Raw genomic sequence first — 20,482 nt, 5'->3', positions numbered from 1 at the left:
AGGTCCGTTTCACTTTTTAATTAATTATATTTTGCAATCTATAAACTTTTAGGTGATTTTGAAAACGTCATTTAAAAGAGTTTATTGAGATCTATCAAACAAGATCCATATTGCATATAAACAGTATTACCAATTAAAAGTTATACTCCGTACTAATTAGTTTTTTATCTAATTAGGATAGAACGAGGGACAAAAGAATGAGAACAAAATGAGCACTATATATGGAGTAATTCTCTTATCTTATCAATTCTCTGGTGGAGAGGGGCTTGCGGTCAAATCTTGACAAAAAAAAAATTAGACATGTCAAATTCAATAAATGAAATTTTGTAGAATTGAAACGTGCAAAGGTGATTATTTTAAACAAGTCAAAAGTCGATAAAACATGTCTTCCTTTTTATCAGGAAAAATAATAATAATTGTCGAGAAAACGATGTTTATATTCTACTAGAATTCTGTTGTATTTGATCGAATAACACCTGTCTTGGTTAGACATCTGGTAAAATGAATTTTGAACTGATAGCTGAATGAATTGACTAGGTACTGATTATCAGTACCTAATTTACCTAGTTTTCTCCATGAACGAAGGTTCATTTGTTATCCTAATCAGTAATTGCCTATGTGAATTGGTACGTGAAATTATTTTATTGCCCTCGTTTAAAAAAGGTTAATATGTTAGCAATTTTTTGTTGGTAGGTCTACATAGATCATAAAATTAAACATGGTATGTTGTCGAATAAGGCTTGAGTGATCGGGTATTACCCATTCGTTTGTAATCGTTTAATTAATGTGACCGGGTAATAGACGCATCTCTATTAGTTCTTATTTGGGCCATATTACATACGTTTAACTGGTGCGGGCTTATTTTATTGTAGAGACCAATTAAAAGAGCCCAATATGATTGCATTTATTATTATAGGTTATGATGGGAACCAGGGCTTATAAATATGTAGTCAAGTCTCCACTTCAAACCCTAACCTCTTTTATCATATCATCCCATCGTGTGTGAGACTAAAGTCAAGATCAAGAGAAGAGCTTTGGAGACAGAAGGGCTTTGGAGACGGAAGACGAATAACCACATACTAAAGTTTTTCATTCTCCATGGCGACAGGTACGCATTCGGTATTATTTTCTTCAATGGTTTGACAAGAGATTTTCTTGGTTTGACATGAGACTTGGGTTTAGGGTATTTTGGGACAAGTTACACTTCTAAAGAAAATTTATTGGGCAATCATGAAGTAGGGGTTTATCATTCTGAGGTCCCAAGTTCAACTCTCATGCACTGCGAAAAGCCTTTTGGGCCATCTCATGTATAAAAACCCTTTGGTTTAGCAAAGGCTGGTGGAGGCTGAAGAGATTAGTCCTGTAATGTGCGTAAACTGACCCGAGGACCACTTTTCATTACAAAAAAAAAAACATATGACATGATCTCGTGGTGCTTTTGATAGGTAAAAAACGACACTACGCACCACGTGGACCACTTCTCTCTCTCATTCACGTAAAAAAAAAAAAATTATTGTTCTCATCACTGACTTCGGCTAAATTGACATGACTTAAATTGCCGAGAGTACCACATAAATAACGTCACATGATTCTCCGGCAATACTAAATTACAAACATCTTGCAACAATTTGATCCCTTTTCTTCCTTGATAAAACTATCTTGGCTTGCTACTGGAGGTAGTTCCATAATTTTAGTTCAACGATGATAAAAATATGAATAAAATTTGTTGTTTACAAAACTCTTGGAAACAAACATATTTATATTTGGTTGAAAATTTATTGGGTTTAATTTATTTTGTTCTGTTGAGCTATGAGCCAACTTAAGAAATGTGCCGACAATATTAAATAAAAATCTAATAATATGTTTAAAAATAAAAGATCTTTAGTGCGCTCGTGTGAACCCTCTCAAGCGATAGTAGTGCCGCCACTGCTTGCCCAGTGTTATTTTATGCAAATGTGACAAAATTGCTCTAATGATGAATCCTCTCAAGTGATGTAGTAAAGCTGGCAAAGTTAATTTTTAACCCCAATTCAAACAAAATGCTACGAACAAATAAAAAGTATCTGAAAATTATCCGGAATAAATTATTTATGACCGATAATAAAGATTTATTACCTTGTTCCGATAATTTCCGGGTATTTTTTATTTGTATCTTGCATAAGAACCAATGGATGCCTTGAATCATTTCATGGTGATATGAACTAGTAGTAAAAGATACTAACAAGGTAATGCTCATGTGAAAATCAATGACTATACCATTTATTGCTCGAAATTAACTTTGATTTGTAAAATGATTTGTTATCACTTTTTAACTTGGAAAAAAGTCATTGGACTTTGGAGGTAATTATTACAGTATTTTTTTATTTTTTTTGTGACGTGATTCCAAGTAATGACTCTAACCTTTTGGGCTTGTCGTGATGCCAGCTGTTTTTTCTTTTCGGGCATTTTATATGAAGTTAATTTTCTATCTTTAGTTTATATTTTTATGCTTTTACAAGACAAAAAAACATGATATAAAAATAATACCCCAATCTTATAAAAATTAAAAGAAAACAACAAAAAAAAGACCGTGAAAAAAAGTTCCTAAATATTTTGTCCAAACTCACCCTTAGAAATGGCCAATGACCGAAGTCAATGCTCTAAGCATCCTCCGTACTTCTATTTTTGACAAGCAAGATTATTCCAATTACATTAATATGGAAATAAAGTACAGTAGACCTAAACAATGAAACAATATACAACAAATAAAACAAAAGAAAAAGAAAAAAGAAAAGCTGCGTGAAATCAGACGGCAGGACTGGACCCATCAATCACACTTGTGAAGATGGGTGGAGTGGCCAGGCAAGACCCACAACCCCGTTCGTCCTTACTTCTTTTTTTACTAAAGCTCAAAGTTTTAGTAAAACCTTTAAAAAAAAAAAACTATTCAACCTTTTACTCAAACCTATATAAAATTGAGTTTACTCAAATTTTGAAAAGCATATTTTTCCCATTCCATATTCACAACAATGCATGTAATGAAAATTTAACTCAAATTTGTGCTTACATCCGGGTTTGCCCATTAACATATTTTATATCAAATGAAGTTGTTATTCAAATTTTTAGTAATAAGGGTTGGAGAAGCTCTAATCCCGTTCAAATTATGTGTGACTCACGCATATTGTTTTTGTGAAATTCGGTATCACATAAAGTATACTGCACTAGTAATAGTAATATTTAAAACAACAATGCTAGGAACCCCTTAAAATGTATCCCGAAATCACCCCGAACATGTATTTATTACCGCTAATAAGAGTATATTGACGGTAATAAATAATTCGGGATAATTTCGGGATGTATTTTTTATTTTTTTTTGGGTACCTAGCATTTTGGAAAAATTTCAAAATACTCCCAACCTTTACACCAAAATTCAATTAGACTTCCAACCTTTTAAAAACTTCAATTTTACTCCCAACGTTATCTTCCGTTAATCAAAACGCCCCCTTCCGTCCGAATGACTAACGGATTCCGTTAAAAGCTTCCTTAAATAGCGTCCCAATCGAATTTCGATGATCTAAGCTGCTCAATGTGTTCAAAACGTGATTTTAAGGGTACCTCGTGAGAAATAAACAAAAAAATGACCGAAAAGGGCTTTATCTGAACAGTTTTTTATTAAATAGTTCAATAAAAAACTGTTCAAATGAAGCCCTTTCCGGTCATTTTTTTTGTTGATTTCTTGAGGGTATCCTTAAAATCACGTTTAAATCATATTGAGCGGCTCGGATCATCGAAATTCGATTGGAAAAGGGAAGGTGCGGATCGATCCGAATTTTGTTCAAGTCCGGACGTCCGGATTTGCTTCGATCTGCACCTCCCATTTTCCGATCGAATTTCGATGATCCGAACCGTTCAATGTGATTAGAACATGATTTTAAGGGTACCAGTGAGAAATCAACAAAAAAAAAGACCGGGAAAGGCTTGATGTGAGCAGTTTTTTATTGAATTATTCAATAAAAAATTGTTCAAATGAAGACCTTCCCGGTCATTTTTTTTGCTGATTTATCACGAATACCCTTAAAATTATGTTCTAATCACATTGAGTGGCTTGGATCATCGAAATTCGATCGGGACTCTATTTAACGGAGTTTTTAACGGAATCCGTTAGTTAGTCATTTGGACGGAAGGAGGCGTTTTGATTAACGGAAGACAACATTGGGAGTAAAATTAAAGTTTTTAAAAGGTTGGAAGTCTAATTGAATTTTGGTGTAAAGGTTGGGGGTATTTTGACATTTTCCCTAGCATTTTTGCAGGAGTATTAATAAAAAGAGAAAAACAGGCTGTTACAAAAAACAAGGGCACCGCTATTCGCAGCCCTCTATTTACTCCCGTAGCCCACTAAATTTCGGTAAATGATTGTTGAAAATCATAAATAACATTTCAGTAAATTGCTGTTGAAAACAAGATTATATTTCGGTAACTACATGTCGAAAATATGTTCAACTTTCGGTAAACAACTGCCGAACATGCATTTTCGGTAAACATCTGTTGAAAAAAATATTATATTTCGGTAATTGGATGCTGAAAATATATCTCAATTTCGGTAACTAACTGTCGAGTATAATTGAAAATTTTTAACGGGCTATGGGAGTAAATAGAGGGCTGCGAATAGCAGCGCCCAAAAACAAATCCCGGGTCCTGCTTGCAGTACACATACTCCTTGAAAATTCAAAAGAACCGTGTGAGTGAGTCGTTGTAGGCAGAGCAGACAATTCCGATACTTATTTCTCAAACTCCCCAAAATTAGATCCTTCCATCCATTGACCAAACCCATCCCCATCTCGGCATCTCTCTCTCTCTCTCTCTCTCTCTATTTCTCTCTGTCCTGTCAGAATCTTTCACAATTATAATAAGCCAACATTTTTTCAAACAAAACTGCAGCCACCGACGACCCTCGCCGATCATTCCTTCCCCACATATAAACCCTCCCGGGCCTCTCCCTCCGATCCGATCGTTTCCATTTCCCAATCCCCCCTCTCTCTCTCTCTCTCTCTCTCTCTCTCTCTCTCTCTCTTCCCTTTGCCTAGGGTTAAGGGTTTTCGCTGTACGAAAAGCAGAGAGAAGAAATGGGCCAGCAGTCGCTGATCTACAGCTTCGTGGCCAGAGGAACGGTGGTCCTCGCCGAGTACACCGAGTTCACGGGGAATTTCACCGGCATCGCATCCCAGTGCCTCCAGAAGCTCCCAGCCACCAACAACAAGTTCACCTACAATTGCGACGGCCATACCTTCAACTACCTCGTTGAAAACGGATTCAGTGAGTCCTATCTCTGTTAGATTAGATTTGACCTAATTTCGTCGTTTATACTTTATATTGGATGTGATCCGTTTGTTGAGTCATTTGCGGCGATGAAATTGATGTTGGTAAATCTGTTTTGATCCATAGGTTGTTGTATGATTTGAAGTTTTGAACGAGTAACTATTCAAATAATCCCCATATGGGGCAATAAATAATCAAATCTTTGCTTCGGGCAAGGATTGACCCGTGACCTCCTGTATTGAAGTGTACAAGGGTGGCCAACTGAGCTAACCCCAGATGGTTATGATTTGAAACATTTTGATCGTATAAGAATTTAAGTTGTTTGGATCACGTCTTTTTGTTTGTCCTTATGGTGTGTTTCCCCGTACTCGGAATAAGATCATCTATATCTACTATGCCTTTTGGCTTGATCTTGGGCGCTGACACCATACTTGGATGAACGGATGAACCTTGTGGGGCCGTGGGCGAATCCAAAGATTGGTGTTGCAGCTACTATCTGATGAAGTAGAATTGTGTTATGTCATGACGACACATTCTATTTTACTAATAATAGGATCAATTAATTAGAACCAGTCAGACTCTGTAATTCGGGAAATAAGACACGCAGTCAAATAAATTCCGCTATGGGGTTTTGTTTGATTGTTGTGGTAATAATAGCTCTGTAGGGATTCTCTAGGAATTACTTGGAAGATGAGGGTATTGGCTTCATTAGCCACAAGAAGTTGGTCTCCACGAGTCATTCGCAGAGGAACAGTAAAAGAGTTGGTTTAGTATGTATTGCAGATAAAACGGTAATTTTTTGCACCAAAAATGACCAATAGTATATGAGATCAGAAATCAAGGCTTATGAAGGACGCAATGATAGAATTGTAGGTGGAGGTGGTTGCCTGCTGTTGTTTGTTCTGTTGCCATCTGCTGCGAGTTCTGATATATTAGTTCTTATGCTTTTCAGTTTTTCCATGCTTCTTATGCTTGCATGGTCTAAATCTATTTTTGTGGAGGAGCCCATGGCAAGAACTCTATCAAATGAAATACATGTAGAAGGCTTGAGCATAAGTTGTGCTGACCAAAAAATGCTGTTGCAATGTTACTGTGTTGGAATGGCGATTTAAATTTTGAGACGAGTCTATGATGTTTCCAGGGGTCATCTTATTGACTGATTATCTTATGCATAGTTACGAGCTGTGAGATGGAAAAGCTTTTATGAGGCACTTGAGATTAGGCTTCTTTGATTTGCTTATTTTTATTGCTATAATTCAATTTCCTTCCCCAATGAACTGTAATAAACTAAAGCTTGTAACTTCCCTTGTTTGAGTCCCATTTTTCCTATTTAGGAACTGATAAATGGCGTGCTTTTATGTTCTCTTTGGTGCCTGTGCAGAAAATTGGTGATTTCCTATTTTTGAAGTGCGATGTGATAAAAGTGTATTTGTTGTGATATCATGCTCATAAATATTTATCTGCTGTGATGATAGCATATCTTGTGATGTGCTCCGTCATTTCCCAATCACATACTTGTGGTCGAAATGGATTCTAAGCTCGTTAAAGTGCTATAGTATGACTTTTCACTTCCGCTCATAATCCGATAAGGAGTTACGGCTTGTTGTAAAAGAAGGAATTGAGACTAGAACAACGAGAAAGTGAAGAACCCTTCGGTAAGTGTAGGAAAATAAATTGATGGGGGACTCCTTTGACTCTGTAAACCTGATTGTTCCAGCAGTCCTTCAAAACAAGGTCAGAATGACTCCCAAAGACTCAGGATTTTGTGCCCTTCTAACCACTTTTTCTGTCTCCAATCGGCGAACAAGGAATCTAGGAAAGAGCCACGTAATGAGGAAAACAATTGGAAGATCTTCCTTAACCAACCACGGAGCTAAGTGTGGGATATTTCTTAAATCTTCAAAAAAATGATGATACCCTTAACTTTTCAGTACTTGTGGGTATAAATGTAATATCCCTAAGTTTTGGAAAGTTTTCTCTTAGTGACTCTCTTTTATTTATTTTTTGTAATGGGAATCCAAGACATTCAGATACTACTTTGTTGATATGTACAAAATAGCATCAGTTCTATTGATTTGGTATGTATATGCGATTTATTACTGGAAAAAATAAGTGCTCCTAAAGTTTGTGCATTAACTCCTTCCTATTTACTTAACATTCTGCTGAGATAAAGTATGTGCTCCCCAATTCTTTTGCATTAACTCTTGCTTAAGATTTTCACGGGACAAGATAATCTGCTTAGTTGAGAACTTTGTACTTTAGATTTACTGTTTCCTAACGAAATACTTTTGGCAAACAGACATTTGGTGATTTAGACGAATGTGCGGTAATTGGGTCCTATGGATAACTAATCCTATCCCTCCAATTTAATTCGGCAACCATATCTGCCCTTAGTATGTTCATGTTGTGCAGTTCTCCTTTCTGTATGTTTCACTCTCAAACTTCTTGTTGTTCTCTGTAAGCTTAAGTTTTCAGATCTGTTTTATTTTAGGCAATCTATTGCAAATTTTGGTGGTTTGAATTGGGCTACACTGTTTCACGTTGTTTTTCAGTTTCAATACTTCTCATACCACATTTTACTTTGCTATATGGCATTAATTTTGTTATTCGTGTTGGGCATTTTAGCCTACTGTGTTGTCGCGGTTGAGTCTGCTGGCAGGCAAATTCCCATTGCCTTTCTAGAGCGAGTTAAGGATGATTTCAACCAGAGATATGCAGGCGGAAAAGCTGCAACTGCTGTTGCCAAGAGCCTGAACAAGGAGTTTGGGTATTTTTCCTTGTCTTTCTTGAGAGCAAGCAACTTTGATTTTTTTTCATAGCACGTGACCTTTTTTTCTCCTGACATTGAAGGCCTAAATTAAAGGAGCAGATGCAGTACTGCGTGGATCATCCGGAGGAGATAAGCAAGCTTGCAAAGGTGAAGGCCCAAGTTTCTGAAGTCAAGGGAGTGATGATGGAAAACATTGAGAAGGTAAAGAGGTTTTGCTCTGGGGTTGTCTTTTAACTCTAATTTGTGTCATTTTGTATGTTTCTTTGTTCATTTTACTTTTTAGTTTTTGTCTTTTGAACATCAAGTTTACATTACGTGATCTAGAGTAGAACGTTATGTAAATGACTTAAGATAGGACTAAAAGACATGATAGGTGATGAACACATGGGTTTGTCATCTCACTTATCATTTTATTGTGACACGGATGTAAAAATCAGAGCAAAAGGTTTACTTTAGGCTTTGCGTATGAAATCTAATTGTCAGTATCCAACTATTTGATTTCTGATAGTTTATTATTGCTTTCCAAGTGGAGACGGTAATGATATTCACTATTGTTTTAAATTTTTTGCTTCTTTAATAAGAAAAAGTAGTGAATTTCTGTAATATAAATTTTTGGTGTCTATTTCCTTAGAATCTTTGGCTGCAACCATGGTGCTTATTTCTTATCATTCGTAAAGATGTGAATAAAGGCAATGGGTGCAGTCTTTTGGACCGGATCAAGAAGGATATCCGAATCTGCCAGTAATCACTAGACATTATGCGGATCTTAATGCATTTTATGGTTTCTGATGATTCTGCATATGCTTCTTTCTGATGTGGATAGTTTTTTTTTTTTTTTGATAAGTAAAAGATTATATTACCAAAAAGGCATAAAGGGAATTCCGCCCATATACAATTGAAGGCCACAAGACAAAAAGGCCCTATACACTTGGACTCCTACTCGACTGAAAAAGCTCAAACCAATCTAAATATTGGTCAAGAGATGGAAATGATATGTGGATAGTGATAAGCTGATAACTATAGATTCTGACATCGTGGGAGTTGATGGGTGCAAAAATATTTAACCTATGTATTCTTCTTGCTTGATATATTGGAACGTTTGAGTTGAAGAAATATGTTCTTTGTGCAGGTTCTTGACCGTGGAGAGAAGATTGAGCTGCTGGTAGATAAAACGGAGAACCTTCGCTCTCAGGTAAGCCTTAAACAATTTGGATACATTTCGTCTTGTAAATTTTGACTGTAGGAGATCTTTAGTTGGAATATTGCATGAACTAATTGTTAATTTGTATTAATGACCTTGAAGCTGTTGGAGTATTGTTGTGCGGAATGTGAGTGGTTATCTTGAACGGCCAATGCAAATAGGTGTTTAAATGGAAAGCTAAAACCAGAGTGACAAAAAAGAAGTTAATTAACATAAACGATTGATGTTTTGGAACGTGTGCTGCTCTGCCCTTCAGCTTTAATTGTTGTGCCAAAATTCCAGCTTTGCCATCATTGAGCCTTCGTGAGGATAGACATGCGAATGATGCCATAAATTTTTTTTATGTTCTGACTTGTTTAGTGTATAAGGGATATTATCGTGATAGAAATGTTTGTTTTGACCTTAGTTGTTCCGGTAATCAATAAAAAGTGGGCCAACTTGACTTGATACCTCAGCTTATAGCTCCCTCTCGCTGATAAGCTCTCTAGCACTGCAACTTTTATCATCAATCTTCAGTGCTGTAGCAAACTGCTTCTTTGTGAGACTGTCAAATTGGCTCGATGACTTTTGCACTCTGCTTGGAAACCCTTCTTTTTTACCCAAGGCCAAAAGCAACAATTCCACCATTGCTATTTTAGCCCATCCCATCCCATCCTCTCCCCCATCCCATTTATTTCCCACCCTTTCGAATCACCATTGAATGTGTAGCTCATTCACCATTGAGGCCTCAATATGGCAAGGAAATTCTGTTGCTGGTTGGGAGTTGGGACTGATACGACATTGATAGAGTCGGTGAGAAACGATTAGTTGTAGGGCTTCATGATGGTTTCCTAACTGTGGGTGCAAGGGTGGTGATGATCGTGCATGTAAAACAGCCCTGATGGCTTGACAATAATAAGGTTGCAGGAATGATCGCTGGATATGATGAAATTTGATAGGGATGGTAATTCTCCAATCTTGGTCTATTAATAGAGAAAGTTACTGTTTAAAGACAGGGATAATACTTGTATAATATTTGTTTGCTGGTATCAAATGCATGCAAATCTCGGGACATTTTTTGGTAGGGATGTTAGAAGATATGGGTGTTTATATGAATAAAGAGGCACAGAGAGAGTTGCTGGATACCTCACAAGAAGCCCTAAGAATTGTTTTGGTGTTGGATAATATTACATTTATTACGGAAAAAAGACAAAAAATGCAAGGCTTGTGTTCTTTTAGCAGTTAACACCTCCAGCTGGCATCTCTGACACGGAGGGCAGTGTTGTATTTCTAAGAGCTCACCAAAACTTGTGTGGAGATCAGTGGAGGCCACTTTCCTTTGCCTGTAAATAAAACAACAATCAGAATGGTGACACAAATTCCCTCCCCTCCCCCTTTCTGTGCACCTGTGTAAATGTCTTATTTGTTAAATTGGAAAATAATTTGGGTAGAAAGTAAGTACAACTACAGACTCCAGTCCCTTGCTCTGGTTTTCGTATTTTACTTTTTCGACTTTCATGCACTTGAAGTTGACGTGATTCATACCATCGTTGAATTGGTTGTATTTCATGTCAGGCGCAAGATTTCAGGCAGCAAGGGACACAGATAAGGAGGAAGATGTGGTACCAGAACATGAAGATAAAATTGATCGTTTTCAGCATTCTCATTGCGCTGATTCTCGTCATTTTTCTGTCCATATGCCATGGCTTCAAATGTGTTTGATCAAGATTGTCCTGCTCGATTGGTTCTCCGTCTTTGTTCTTGATGTCGTACCTACAAATTTCCATCTCTAGGGCTACACGCCTTCCCTCTCTCTCAGCCCTTTTGAAGGCCCTGAAATTCGAATTGGGTGTATAGAGATAGTGCAGGAGTTTCTCATCTTCGGTAATGGAATTTTTTGTGCGCTAGGTTATGTTTTTACACGTTGACGTGACATTTGTTGGAACCTTAACGAGGATTATGTGAATGACCGCGTATATCATTTACTCCGTACCTTTTAAAAATCTGTATCTTTTCTTCTCACCTACAAATCTTATATGACAATCAAATCTTGAAATCCATGCAGTCGATATATTCGATTGGAGAACGGCAAGTGAGGTGCCGTTCTGCGTAGATTTTTGGGATTTTGTCTTTATTCAATTATTTTTTGAGAAATTTATAGAAATCGTCCTTCTAGTATCAATTGTAATTTTTTTGACCTTCAAATTTGGTTTTCGTACCAAGTTGTTCTAATTGATAATGCCTGTCAGCTAAACTGGACAGAAAAAATCAGATGTTATCGATTGGACCAATTTGGTACGAACTGTAACTTTCAAATTGTCATCGATTTGATTTTTTCTGTTTAGTTTGGCTGACAGAAGTTATCAATTAGACTAATTTGGAATGAAAAACAAACTTGAAGGTCAAAAGAGTTGTAATTGATACTTGAAGGACGAAAATGAGATTTGGATGAAACTAGGAGGGCCATTTATATAAATTTTCCTTCTTTTTTTGTTTTTGTTTTTCGTGTTTGTTACTTTTGAGCCTAATTTTTGTGATTCTCTGATTCGTCTTGTCAAGACAAATCGAAAAAGTAAAAAATTAGTTGACTTTTACCTAAATATTTTTTAAAATATCCAAGATAAAGCCGGCTTTTTGGACTTTTTGGATTTTTGGGATTTATCTTTAGATTTTTCAAAAATATTTGGGTAAAAGTCATAATTTTTTTACTTTTCTGATTCCTCTTATCAAGACGAATCGATAATTCATAAAAGTTTGTCGTAAAACTAACGCACGCGAATTTTTTTTTTTTGAATAAAAACAAACAAAAAATGCCCGAAAATTCCTTAGCGGAACGCCACCTGAGGTCCTAAGGGCAGGGGGCTTTCTGGCCAGAGAAATCTCTTGTTATCTCGTCCCAGTATGCTCCCAATTCTTACGTCGTGTTAAGGGTGTGACGAATCCAAAACTCCTAACAGTGGATGCTTTTTCGACTACGTAATCTTGTGTCCCTCCGAATTTCTCTCAATGAGCAACCGCATGTTCATCGGCAGCATCTCCTTGTAAAAGCGGTGCAGAGCAACAGGATTGGCTCATCTCGGTAATCGACAGTTTGAATCTTAACCGAGTAATGAACGGTTCAAATTTGTATACGCTCAGATTCGATCTGAGCCATCTGTGCTGAGATGAACGGCCGGATTAGCCGCTCGGCAGCATCCCCGGGTCCTTCATCTTGGTTAGCACTACTGGTGAAGATGAATACAAGACTGCCATACAAAGTCTAATCAAGAGGCTGATATAGGCTACTGGTTGTGGGCACGAAGTTAATATCATCGTGAGGGAGGTTTGAAACGTCGTTAGTGCAAGGTGGAGTTTGGTACCTAAAAATATTTATGTACCTAACTAATACACAAGAATAGTTAAGACAAGATCAAGGAATGGGTGAGGCCCAAGCACTTGCAAAGCAAGTTTCACTTTGTTTTCTCCAATTGATTCAATTCAAAGAAAGTTGGGCTCAAGCTCGAGTTTTAGACTCGTTTAATGAGCTAAGCTCAACACTCAAAAGCTCGACTTATTTGTATTGGCTCGGTTCATATAAAGAAGATCTTTAAGTGAATTAGTCAGGCTCGGCTCGTTAAGGGAGTTTTAGGCTCGTTTGCACCCCTAACCACAATCAACTAATCAAACAGTTCTTTTCGGGGAACAATGCAAGACAACAAAGAAATGCAACTGGATTTATTGAGGACTTTGCTATATATATCTAGATACAATCACAACAGATATCCTCCCTATGATACACTACAACTCCCACTTCAGGTGTATTTTGGGTATTAACAGACATAGCATTGCACTCAATACATTTGACACATTGATTTACTTCCCAAGCCAATGTCTCTGCCATGCTATTTTTTCACATACCGACATGAGAGGACTAGCTTGTAACTTACAAGAACAATCTCAAATATTGGCGTAAGGGGAAAAAAAGAAAAGAAAAGAAAAAAGAGAGAGATCAACAAGCCAATTGATCTCTGTATGGGGAGATTTCCTCAAATATGGGAAGTCTTCTTGATCTGAATGGGGTCCACTGGTTCATCAACTGGTCAAGCCCATCAAGAAAGCTATCTTCTAATAAGCTCAGGTCGGCAGGATTGGAAGACAATGACCCTGCAGATTCCCATGGTTCTAGTTCCTTCATCAGTTCCTCGACCCGGTTTCTGGATTTCGGGTCATCGGAACCTGAAATCTTGCCTTGCAATATATCTTCAAGAACGGATCGGGCCTCGGCGTATTGGGTTTGTTTGATTAGACACATGCACAAGTTGCAGGCCTTGTTGGCTTCAGGGTCGATCTGCTGGGCTTTTCGGTACACGATTTCTGCGGCTGCATAGTTTGCTTGTTGCATATAGGCCCAACCTAAGTTGCCCTGCACTCAATGCATACAAGAGGCTCAATTAGAACAGTAACGGGAAAGATTGAAGGGGCCAAGGGCAATGACAAAGGGTTCGTTTGGAAGCAGATTGCACATATTCCCTTTAAGCCATCCATGTAACAGAATAGTTTGATGTCTACATACATCTGCTTGCAATTTCAGAGAGAGAGAATCCGGATAAAGACAGTCAAAATGCAGAGAAGGATTGACAGAGAAAGAAGAAGGAAAAGGAAAACAATTATTGAGTAGCATGAAATAGGTTACAGCTGTCAAGTAGCAGGGCATAGTTTTGCTCCTAGTGAGCAAACTCAGACTACCCATTTACAGGAAAAGAAAATACGGCTCTCCTCCGAGGTTTCAACTTTCATTATTGCTTCGTAATCATAGGAAAAGAATGTATGGCTCTCCTCCTAGGTTCAACTTTCCTCGTAGGTCTGTAATCATCGAACAAGAAAATATGGTTCTGACCAATAATGAAAGGATATGTAAAATCACATATGATGAGTAATTCAACGCTGCTAATCGTAAGGGTATTAGTCCATACAGAGCTTTGCTAACTCCGCAAGTAGACGGAGGGATTGGTCCCCCAGGATTAGTCAAGGTGCGCATAAGATGGCCAGGATACTTGAATTACGTTATCAAAAAAATTGTAAGGGGATACTTAACACCACGTTTCTAAGGTAGTGTAGTGTGTATCCAATGGTTGGCATGATCGGTTGTCCAATCCAAATTCCGGAAGCGCAGTTCCCATGGGTTTGTGATCGAATCCCAAGTCTGATCCGGCCAATCAAACAGTTCCTTAAACCTTAATAGTTAATTTTACCCCAAAAAAGGGCATAAAGAGAGAGAGAAAAAGCAGGAATAGAAAATATATTAATAATATGGTCTCAAATTCCAAGCCTAGATCATGAATAACTACCTTAGTTGAAGAGAGCTCCTAAAGTGGCGCTGCTCCCACCTCAGGAGCGCGATTCTGCGCTCCCAACTAAGGAGCTTGAGGGAACTCGCTCCTTATGAAGATAAGAGCTTTTGTATGATACTGGTATAGAAAAACATTGATTTATTACTTAGCTAAATTGGTCTTCTATTTAGCTCATATATATAGCCCAAGTCATGATATCTTGAAAAGAAAACCATAAATCTAACACTAGCCCATTACTTAGACTTCAGGTAGACTTGGCCCCTATTTTTAACTCCCTAAAATGCTTGTGGTTTTAAAAATATACTACATTATTTTCGTAATATATGCGCACATTCCTTTCACACTCCCAACCTTGGGAGCTTCTATATTCCCCCGCACCCACTTTGTGCAACTAAGATAACTACCATCCTAGGTTAAAGGAGCAAAGGAGGTAAGCATCACTCCTGCATATTACGTCTTTTCCTCTTACTGCACGAAGTCAAAGAAAGATATCTTTCTGTCTGTTTTATTCATTCAAAGTGATTCAAGGATGATAAACCTACATCCTTTTTTTGATGATAAAACAGACATGTAGATTCTGAAGATTTTAATGACAGAAAAACCCCCAAAACACGGGGGTTTTCAAGAATGAGATGAATACCAGTATCCTCGAAGTCTCTTGCTTGACAGTGACCTGGAACTTCCTTCCGTGCGAGCGAGCTGTCTTGGTGGACTTTCCGTTGAAAGCTTCTCCTTGGTGAATCATCCTAAGTTTTTGCTTCAACAAGTCAATTTGCTCATCTAATTTCCCACATTTCTGCCAAATCCGATTATGAATTCATTCAAAGGAGAGAACGATGGGAAAAAAAAAAAAAAACTTACCCAAAAAAAAATGATGGGGGAAAGACGTCGCATAAATGTATTACATGTATAACTTACTTTATCGAGAAAACTAGGTGTATTGAACTTACTTTTCTTTTTCTTTTGGTTTGTGTTCCTGATAACAAGCCAAACTGTTGCGCAACATCATCAGGTCTTGGCACAATATATCAGCCATTATGTATCGAGATTATGAACCTTTGATGCCAAGTTACTTATATATCGAGCAATTCAAGTCAATATTGGCTATTTAAACACCTTAATCCCGATATTGTTAGTTAAGACCCTGATTATAAGCTAGAAACTTACTGATGTCTTTTAAATGAGGAATCTCCTTACAGCGTTGTGCAAACCCGTGGAAACCAAATTATAGTAGCTTTGTCTTATAATCCAATAAACTAGGTCCAACAGAAGATACAAAGTCGGATTCCCAGCTAACGAGCATTAGAGTTTTATCAGGAAAAAGCAGTACCTGACCTCGTAAAATTCGTTTACCAGGAACACGTTCACGGTAGCAGTTGCACACAATTTCAAGTGAACAGATGAAGGAATTTCGATTACACCAAAGGGGTAAGTCATAATTAGATAATTTCTCCAAATCATTTACTTGTTCAGAACAGAAAAAAATGAAAAAGGACAAACAAAAAGAAAGAAAGGTGGAAACTCGATTTATGCAGTAGTTAAATAACAGTTGAACACAATTTCACTTGAACAAATGAAGACATTTTCATTACAGAAAACACGTAGTCAAAATCAGATCATTCACTTTCCTAAAATGCATTTAAAAATGAGAAAGCTAAAAGTAACCCAAGAAAGGCTGAAAACAGATTTACTCAATTTCTTAAGATTAAGAACACAACATATTTGCATATGCAGCAGCCAGCCGGAAAAGTATCACTTCCCACTACAGTTATCCACTTCCATGCATCTACAAAATCCCCTATGAAGGAAACAAAAACTTGAGAGAAAATATCTTATTCTCAAGATTGATAGTATGTGTATGTGTTTACCTTATATAAGTCAAGAAGGACATTGTCAAGTGATTCCTGGGCTTGCTTAGAGCACTGGTGCCTAAAGGACTTGATAGCTTCAATTGCTTCTTCTGCCCGATCTTGTTGTTTCATGACCACTGCCATGTCTTTAAGGGCACTATCTACCCTATCTCCAGTATTTATCGCCTTCCAAAACAAAACTATGGCTGCTTCTGGATCCTTCTCAACTAGCTGAAGTCACATGGACGAAAAATGAGTCATATTCTATTCAGCGAGAAATGAGATAAGAGTTACAAAGCACATTCAAAGAGTATTACAAGGTCAAATAGAGGTTTGTACCACACAAACTAGGCCCGTAAGGCCAAACATAATGGTCAATGCATTGACAACAATTGTAGTGTAATCTATATATGAATTCTCTGTGGGCCCATGATTGTGACTCCCTAAACAAGGATCGTGCCATCTGATATATGTTTACTTCTCAAGGTGTAAACATGAAGGCAACGTTAGCATCGGCCATCAAGGGATACGATTCTTATGGCTGACCCGTGATCAAATTCAATTGATTCTTTAAATGGTTTGGCCTTTTTGAGAGGAAAATTGGGTTTGCTTAACTATGTGGTTTCAAATGGACCTCCCCATGTAATAAAGGACACTACACTATTTAAACAACTCGTAACAAACATGATGTTAGGTTTTCTAGTTTATTACCCTCGAACTATGTACAATGCGCAATAATAGAATTTGAGTGACTAGTAACTTCACTATATTAGTTATTGAACCATAAACTTCAAGTACAATATACCTAATAACAGCATCTTCATTTGGAGTCAGATGTTTATAACATCAGTTTTGTATATCTTCTAAGATAAACTGTAACATGCATACATTTATTTACAAAGGCAATAAGATTATGTAATTAGGTGATATAATAGCGGGAGGAGTTATGTGGTGGATAGAGTAGCTTCCTGTTTCGTAGGATGATAGGGTGGCTGGTTTGTATCTTTTCTTGTATATCATCCAAATTAAGTCCTTAACGATTGAAAATGAGCAATTACAGGAAGTCTTCATTTGTGAAGAAATAGGCCAAGTTGTCCTCCATTTGTTCCCGTCTCCTCTCTCTCCTTTCATTCTATTTTTTCTCTATTCAGAAAAGTACGCATTATAAGTACGCATTATAAAACTAGACAGATACGTAACCAAAGTATTCACCAAATATTTTACTCACAAGGAAATTTGGACTTAGAAATACAGATGAAGATAGCAGGCTCTACTCAATTCAACTGAAGAAGGTGGAATAAGTTGGACTTGAGAAAAATGTTGCAACTCATAAAGTAATGAATTAACTTATTAGGAGAATTAAGAAACAAGAACTTTCACTACCATTATCGTCATTGAAAAAACAGGTTAACAATATGAGTTAAATTTCCTTAAAAAAACTAAGGTACAAATAGGAATTCCAAGGGTTAGTGGACAAAAAAGGTATACATTGTATCTACCCTAAATCATGCACATCATTTTCCACAAATAGAAATTTTGTGTCTATTAAATGAATGGATTTCATCTCATTCACAGCTCCCAATTAACACGGTGAATAGATGTTGGGGTATCCAGTCTTTACATCATGTTGCTTCCAAATTTAGCATTTCATAAACAAAAATAGGAATGCTTGTGGATGCAGAAATACTCCAAAGAGGGCCTAGTTCAAAGAAAAAAGTAGGGCTTTTTTTTAAGAATGGTCCCCAAAGTATTTTCGAATTTTCAATTTCGTCCCCATTATACAAAACATGTCTATTGCATCCCCAACGTATTTAATCCGTGTTATATTGGTCACCATGGCACACGCCGTTTAGAATTGCCGTCTAAACCAAGGGTGTTATAGTCTCTTCCACTCTCCAACCTTTCTTCCCACTTTCCCTCTAATCTGATGGCTCTCTCTCTCTCTCTCGACCTTTCCTCCTCTTGCCATCCAAGCCTCCGCCCTCCTCCCCTCACTCCGGTCCATCTCCCTTGAATTACCTGTGATGATGGCAGTGATGGAGCTCAAATCGGCACCCCGTAACTTGATCGGCGGTCAACTCGGAGCCGTATTGGCCACTTGGTCCCATTGACTCGATCAGGCACTTCACCTTCTCGTTTTATTCTTTGGCCTTTTCAAAAGCACTTACTGTTTGACTTGTTTTTGTTGTGTTATCGACTTCGGCTACGATTTTTATTTATTGGCAACTACCCCTACGGTTTGCAGTAAAACAGAGAGTTGGAGAGTTTGTGGTACTAGCAGTGGCGGGGGCAGGGGTATACGCAAAGGCGGTGCCGACGGTGTTGGATGCCGCCATGAGGGAATTTGCGGGGACGGAGGATATGATTCGGGTTGGGGGAGTTTGTTTGGGGGTATGAGAGGGAGAGGTTCGATTTGCTTGTGTAGACAGTGCGTGCGAGAGAGAGATATAGAGAGGCTGGTGGTGAGAAGAGGTGGTGGTGACAGGCTTGGGTGGGTTGGGGTTCAATAAGACTAGGGTTTTGAGGTTGAAGATGAAGTTGTGTGGGGTGAAGTTGGTTTAATGATGAAGTTACAAAAATACCCCTGCACTTGATGGTAACACAGACGGAGTTAGTTGTAGGGACCATTTAAATACACATTGTAAACATTAGGGATGCAATAGACACGTTTTAAACAATTGGGACGACATGGAAAATTCGGAAATCCATTGGGTAACATTCGTACAAAAAACCCTAAAAAGTAGTAAAGAATTGATGTCTCGACGCTGATGTATCAAAGCTCATTTGGATCAGCAGGTCTAATTAACAAGCCAAGTTTGAAGTTAGAACTATTTTTCAAGCTTGTTAAGTTTTTAATCCAATATTGAACAATTCACGGGCTGGTTGCTTTGGCTTGGCTTGTTTATCCGCCCTACCCTAATCAGAATGCTGGCCTCATCTCATTGAGTTGACCCACCGAGACCCATACAGAACTACGACTCAGTGAGTCACCTACGAGCCGGTGATCATACGGGTGACAGGACACACAAACCCACCAGAAAGAGTAGAAGGAAATTCATGTAACTGCTCATTTTCGTTAAGCCCACCAGTTCATTAAATCTATATTCGTAAAAGGCAAAATCTGTCGTATTCATTAATACACAGTCATGTGCACAAATGCCTCTCATGCATACGAAAATTGATTTTAGCACTCCAAAAATTGATGGAGGGGTCCAAAACGACGCCGTTTTGTGTATCAAAATAGTTCAGTTTTGGAGCCCCTCCGTCAATTTTTGGAGTGCCAAAATCACAATCCCAATCAGAAAAACCCATGCAACTCAAAGTTCAATTGCAGCTTCCAACCTCAAAATTGTCATTTTCCAAAAACACAACTTTTGAAAATAAAAACCCATCTCATCTTCCAAACAAGTTTTCTCTCTGTCCTCTGCAAAATGAATTCAGAAAACAGAACCTGGAAACTACAACAATTAAACAGTGCAATCATTCCAATAATTCTCCAATAAAAATTATTCAAATTTCAGACACATCCACAAAGATTCACCAATTTCCAAGGAAAGCTATGATCACAATAACCTGCAAATGGGTCATAATTATTTGATCCACACACACATATACAATGATCAAGAATGTTATACACCTGAGTGTACCTGGACATGTTTTGCTCTAACATACGGGCTGTCACCAGGAGGAAGCTTGTGAATGACGTGGTAAGACTCTTGTTTCTTCAAACTCCCTTTCATTCTCTCTCTCCCTCTCCCTCCCCAAAAGCTGTTCTTTCTCTCTCTAGAATGAATTGGGTGTTCTGTATTTCTATATAGGAGGGATGAGAAGGGAATTTGGACGGAATAACAGATATTGAGATTGTTGAATGGGAAAGCAGAGGAGGAAGGAAGAAGTAATCTTGGATATGGAGAGATTAACAGAAAGAAAAGGGTATTATCTGGATCAAATGAACCTGGACATGGGTTCGTCCAGGTTCTTTGCTTGTTGAAATCTTCCCCCAGTCACGCGACATTTTGTTTTGTTTTTTGTTATCTTCGAAAACGTGTCCAATCTC

The 20,482-nt window shown here is 37.8% G+C and overlaps 2 protein-coding genes across 3 annotated transcripts; one reads left to right on the top strand and one right to left on the bottom strand.

Moving 5' to 3' along the window:
- Positions 1 to 4,720: 4,720 nt before the first annotated feature.
- LOC131300401 (putative vesicle-associated membrane protein 726) lies at positions 4,721 to 11,303 on the top strand. Its single transcript, XM_058326209.1, has 5 exons — positions 4,721 to 5,292; positions 7,921 to 8,062; positions 8,146 to 8,266; positions 9,195 to 9,257; positions 10,821 to 11,303. Exons 1-5 carry the CDS (start codon positions 5,103 to 5,105, stop codon positions 10,965 to 10,967), a joined length of 663 nt encoding a protein of 220 aa, XP_058182192.1. The 5' UTR covers positions 4,721 to 5,102; the 3' UTR covers positions 10,968 to 11,303.
- Positions 11,304 to 12,934: 1,631 nt separating this feature from the next.
- LOC131300400 (protein SULFUR DEFICIENCY-INDUCED 2) lies at positions 12,935 to 20,482 on the bottom strand. 2 transcript variants are annotated; one of them, XM_058326206.1, is made up of 4 exons: positions 20,073 to 20,482; positions 16,444 to 16,656; positions 15,216 to 15,371; positions 12,935 to 13,647 (listed from the first exon to the last, which is right to left on the bottom strand). In XM_058326206.1, exons 1-4 carry the CDS (start codon positions 20,163 to 20,165, stop codon positions 13,234 to 13,236), a joined length of 876 nt encoding a protein of 291 aa, XP_058182189.1. In that variant the 5' UTR covers positions 20,166 to 20,482; the 3' UTR covers positions 12,935 to 13,233. The 2 variants fall into 2 exon arrangements, with proteins under 2 accessions (XP_058182189.1, XP_058182191.1); XM_058326208.1 differs by having other exon boundaries at positions 20,063 to 20,440.

Source organism: Rhododendron vialii, chromosome 9a, assembly GCF_030253575.1.
Source record: "Rhododendron vialii isolate Sample 1 chromosome 9a, ASM3025357v1".
NCBI lineage: Eukaryota > Viridiplantae > Streptophyta > Magnoliopsida > Ericales > Ericaceae > Rhododendron > Rhododendron vialii.
The sequence above is the reverse complement of the archived record's forward strand: the minus strand, read 5'-3'. Positions and strand labels throughout refer to the sequence as shown.

What these genes read in the sequence shown, in the direction of transcription:
- LOC131300401 (XM_058326209.1), top strand. Translation starts at nt 5,103, where the DNA reads ATGGGCCAGCAGTCGCTGATCTACAGCTTCGTGGCCAGAGGAACGGTG. An exon ending in CCTCGTTGAAAACGGATTCA is followed by an intron (nt 5,293 to 7,920) that starts GTGAGTCCTATC and finishes TGGGCATTTTAG; the next exon opens with CCTACTGTGTTGTCGCGGTT. An exon ending in CGGAGAACCTTCGCTCTCAG is followed by an intron (nt 9,258 to 10,820) that starts GTAAGCCTTAAA and finishes ATTTCATGTCAG; the next exon opens with GCGCAAGATTTCAGGCAGCA.
- LOC131300400 (XM_058326206.1), bottom strand. Translation starts at nt 20,165, where the DNA reads ATGAAAGGGAGTTTGAAGAAACAAGAGTCTTACCACGTCATTCACAAG. An exon ending in TTAGAGCAAAACATGTCCAG is followed by an intron (nt 16,657 to 20,072) that starts GTACACTCAGGT and finishes ATGTGACTTCAG; the next exon opens with CTAGTTGAGAAGGATCCAGA. An exon ending in TCCTTCTTGACTTATATAAG is followed by an intron (nt 15,372 to 16,443) that starts GTAAACACATAC and finishes CGGATTTGGCAG; the next exon opens with AAATGTGGGAAATTAGATGA.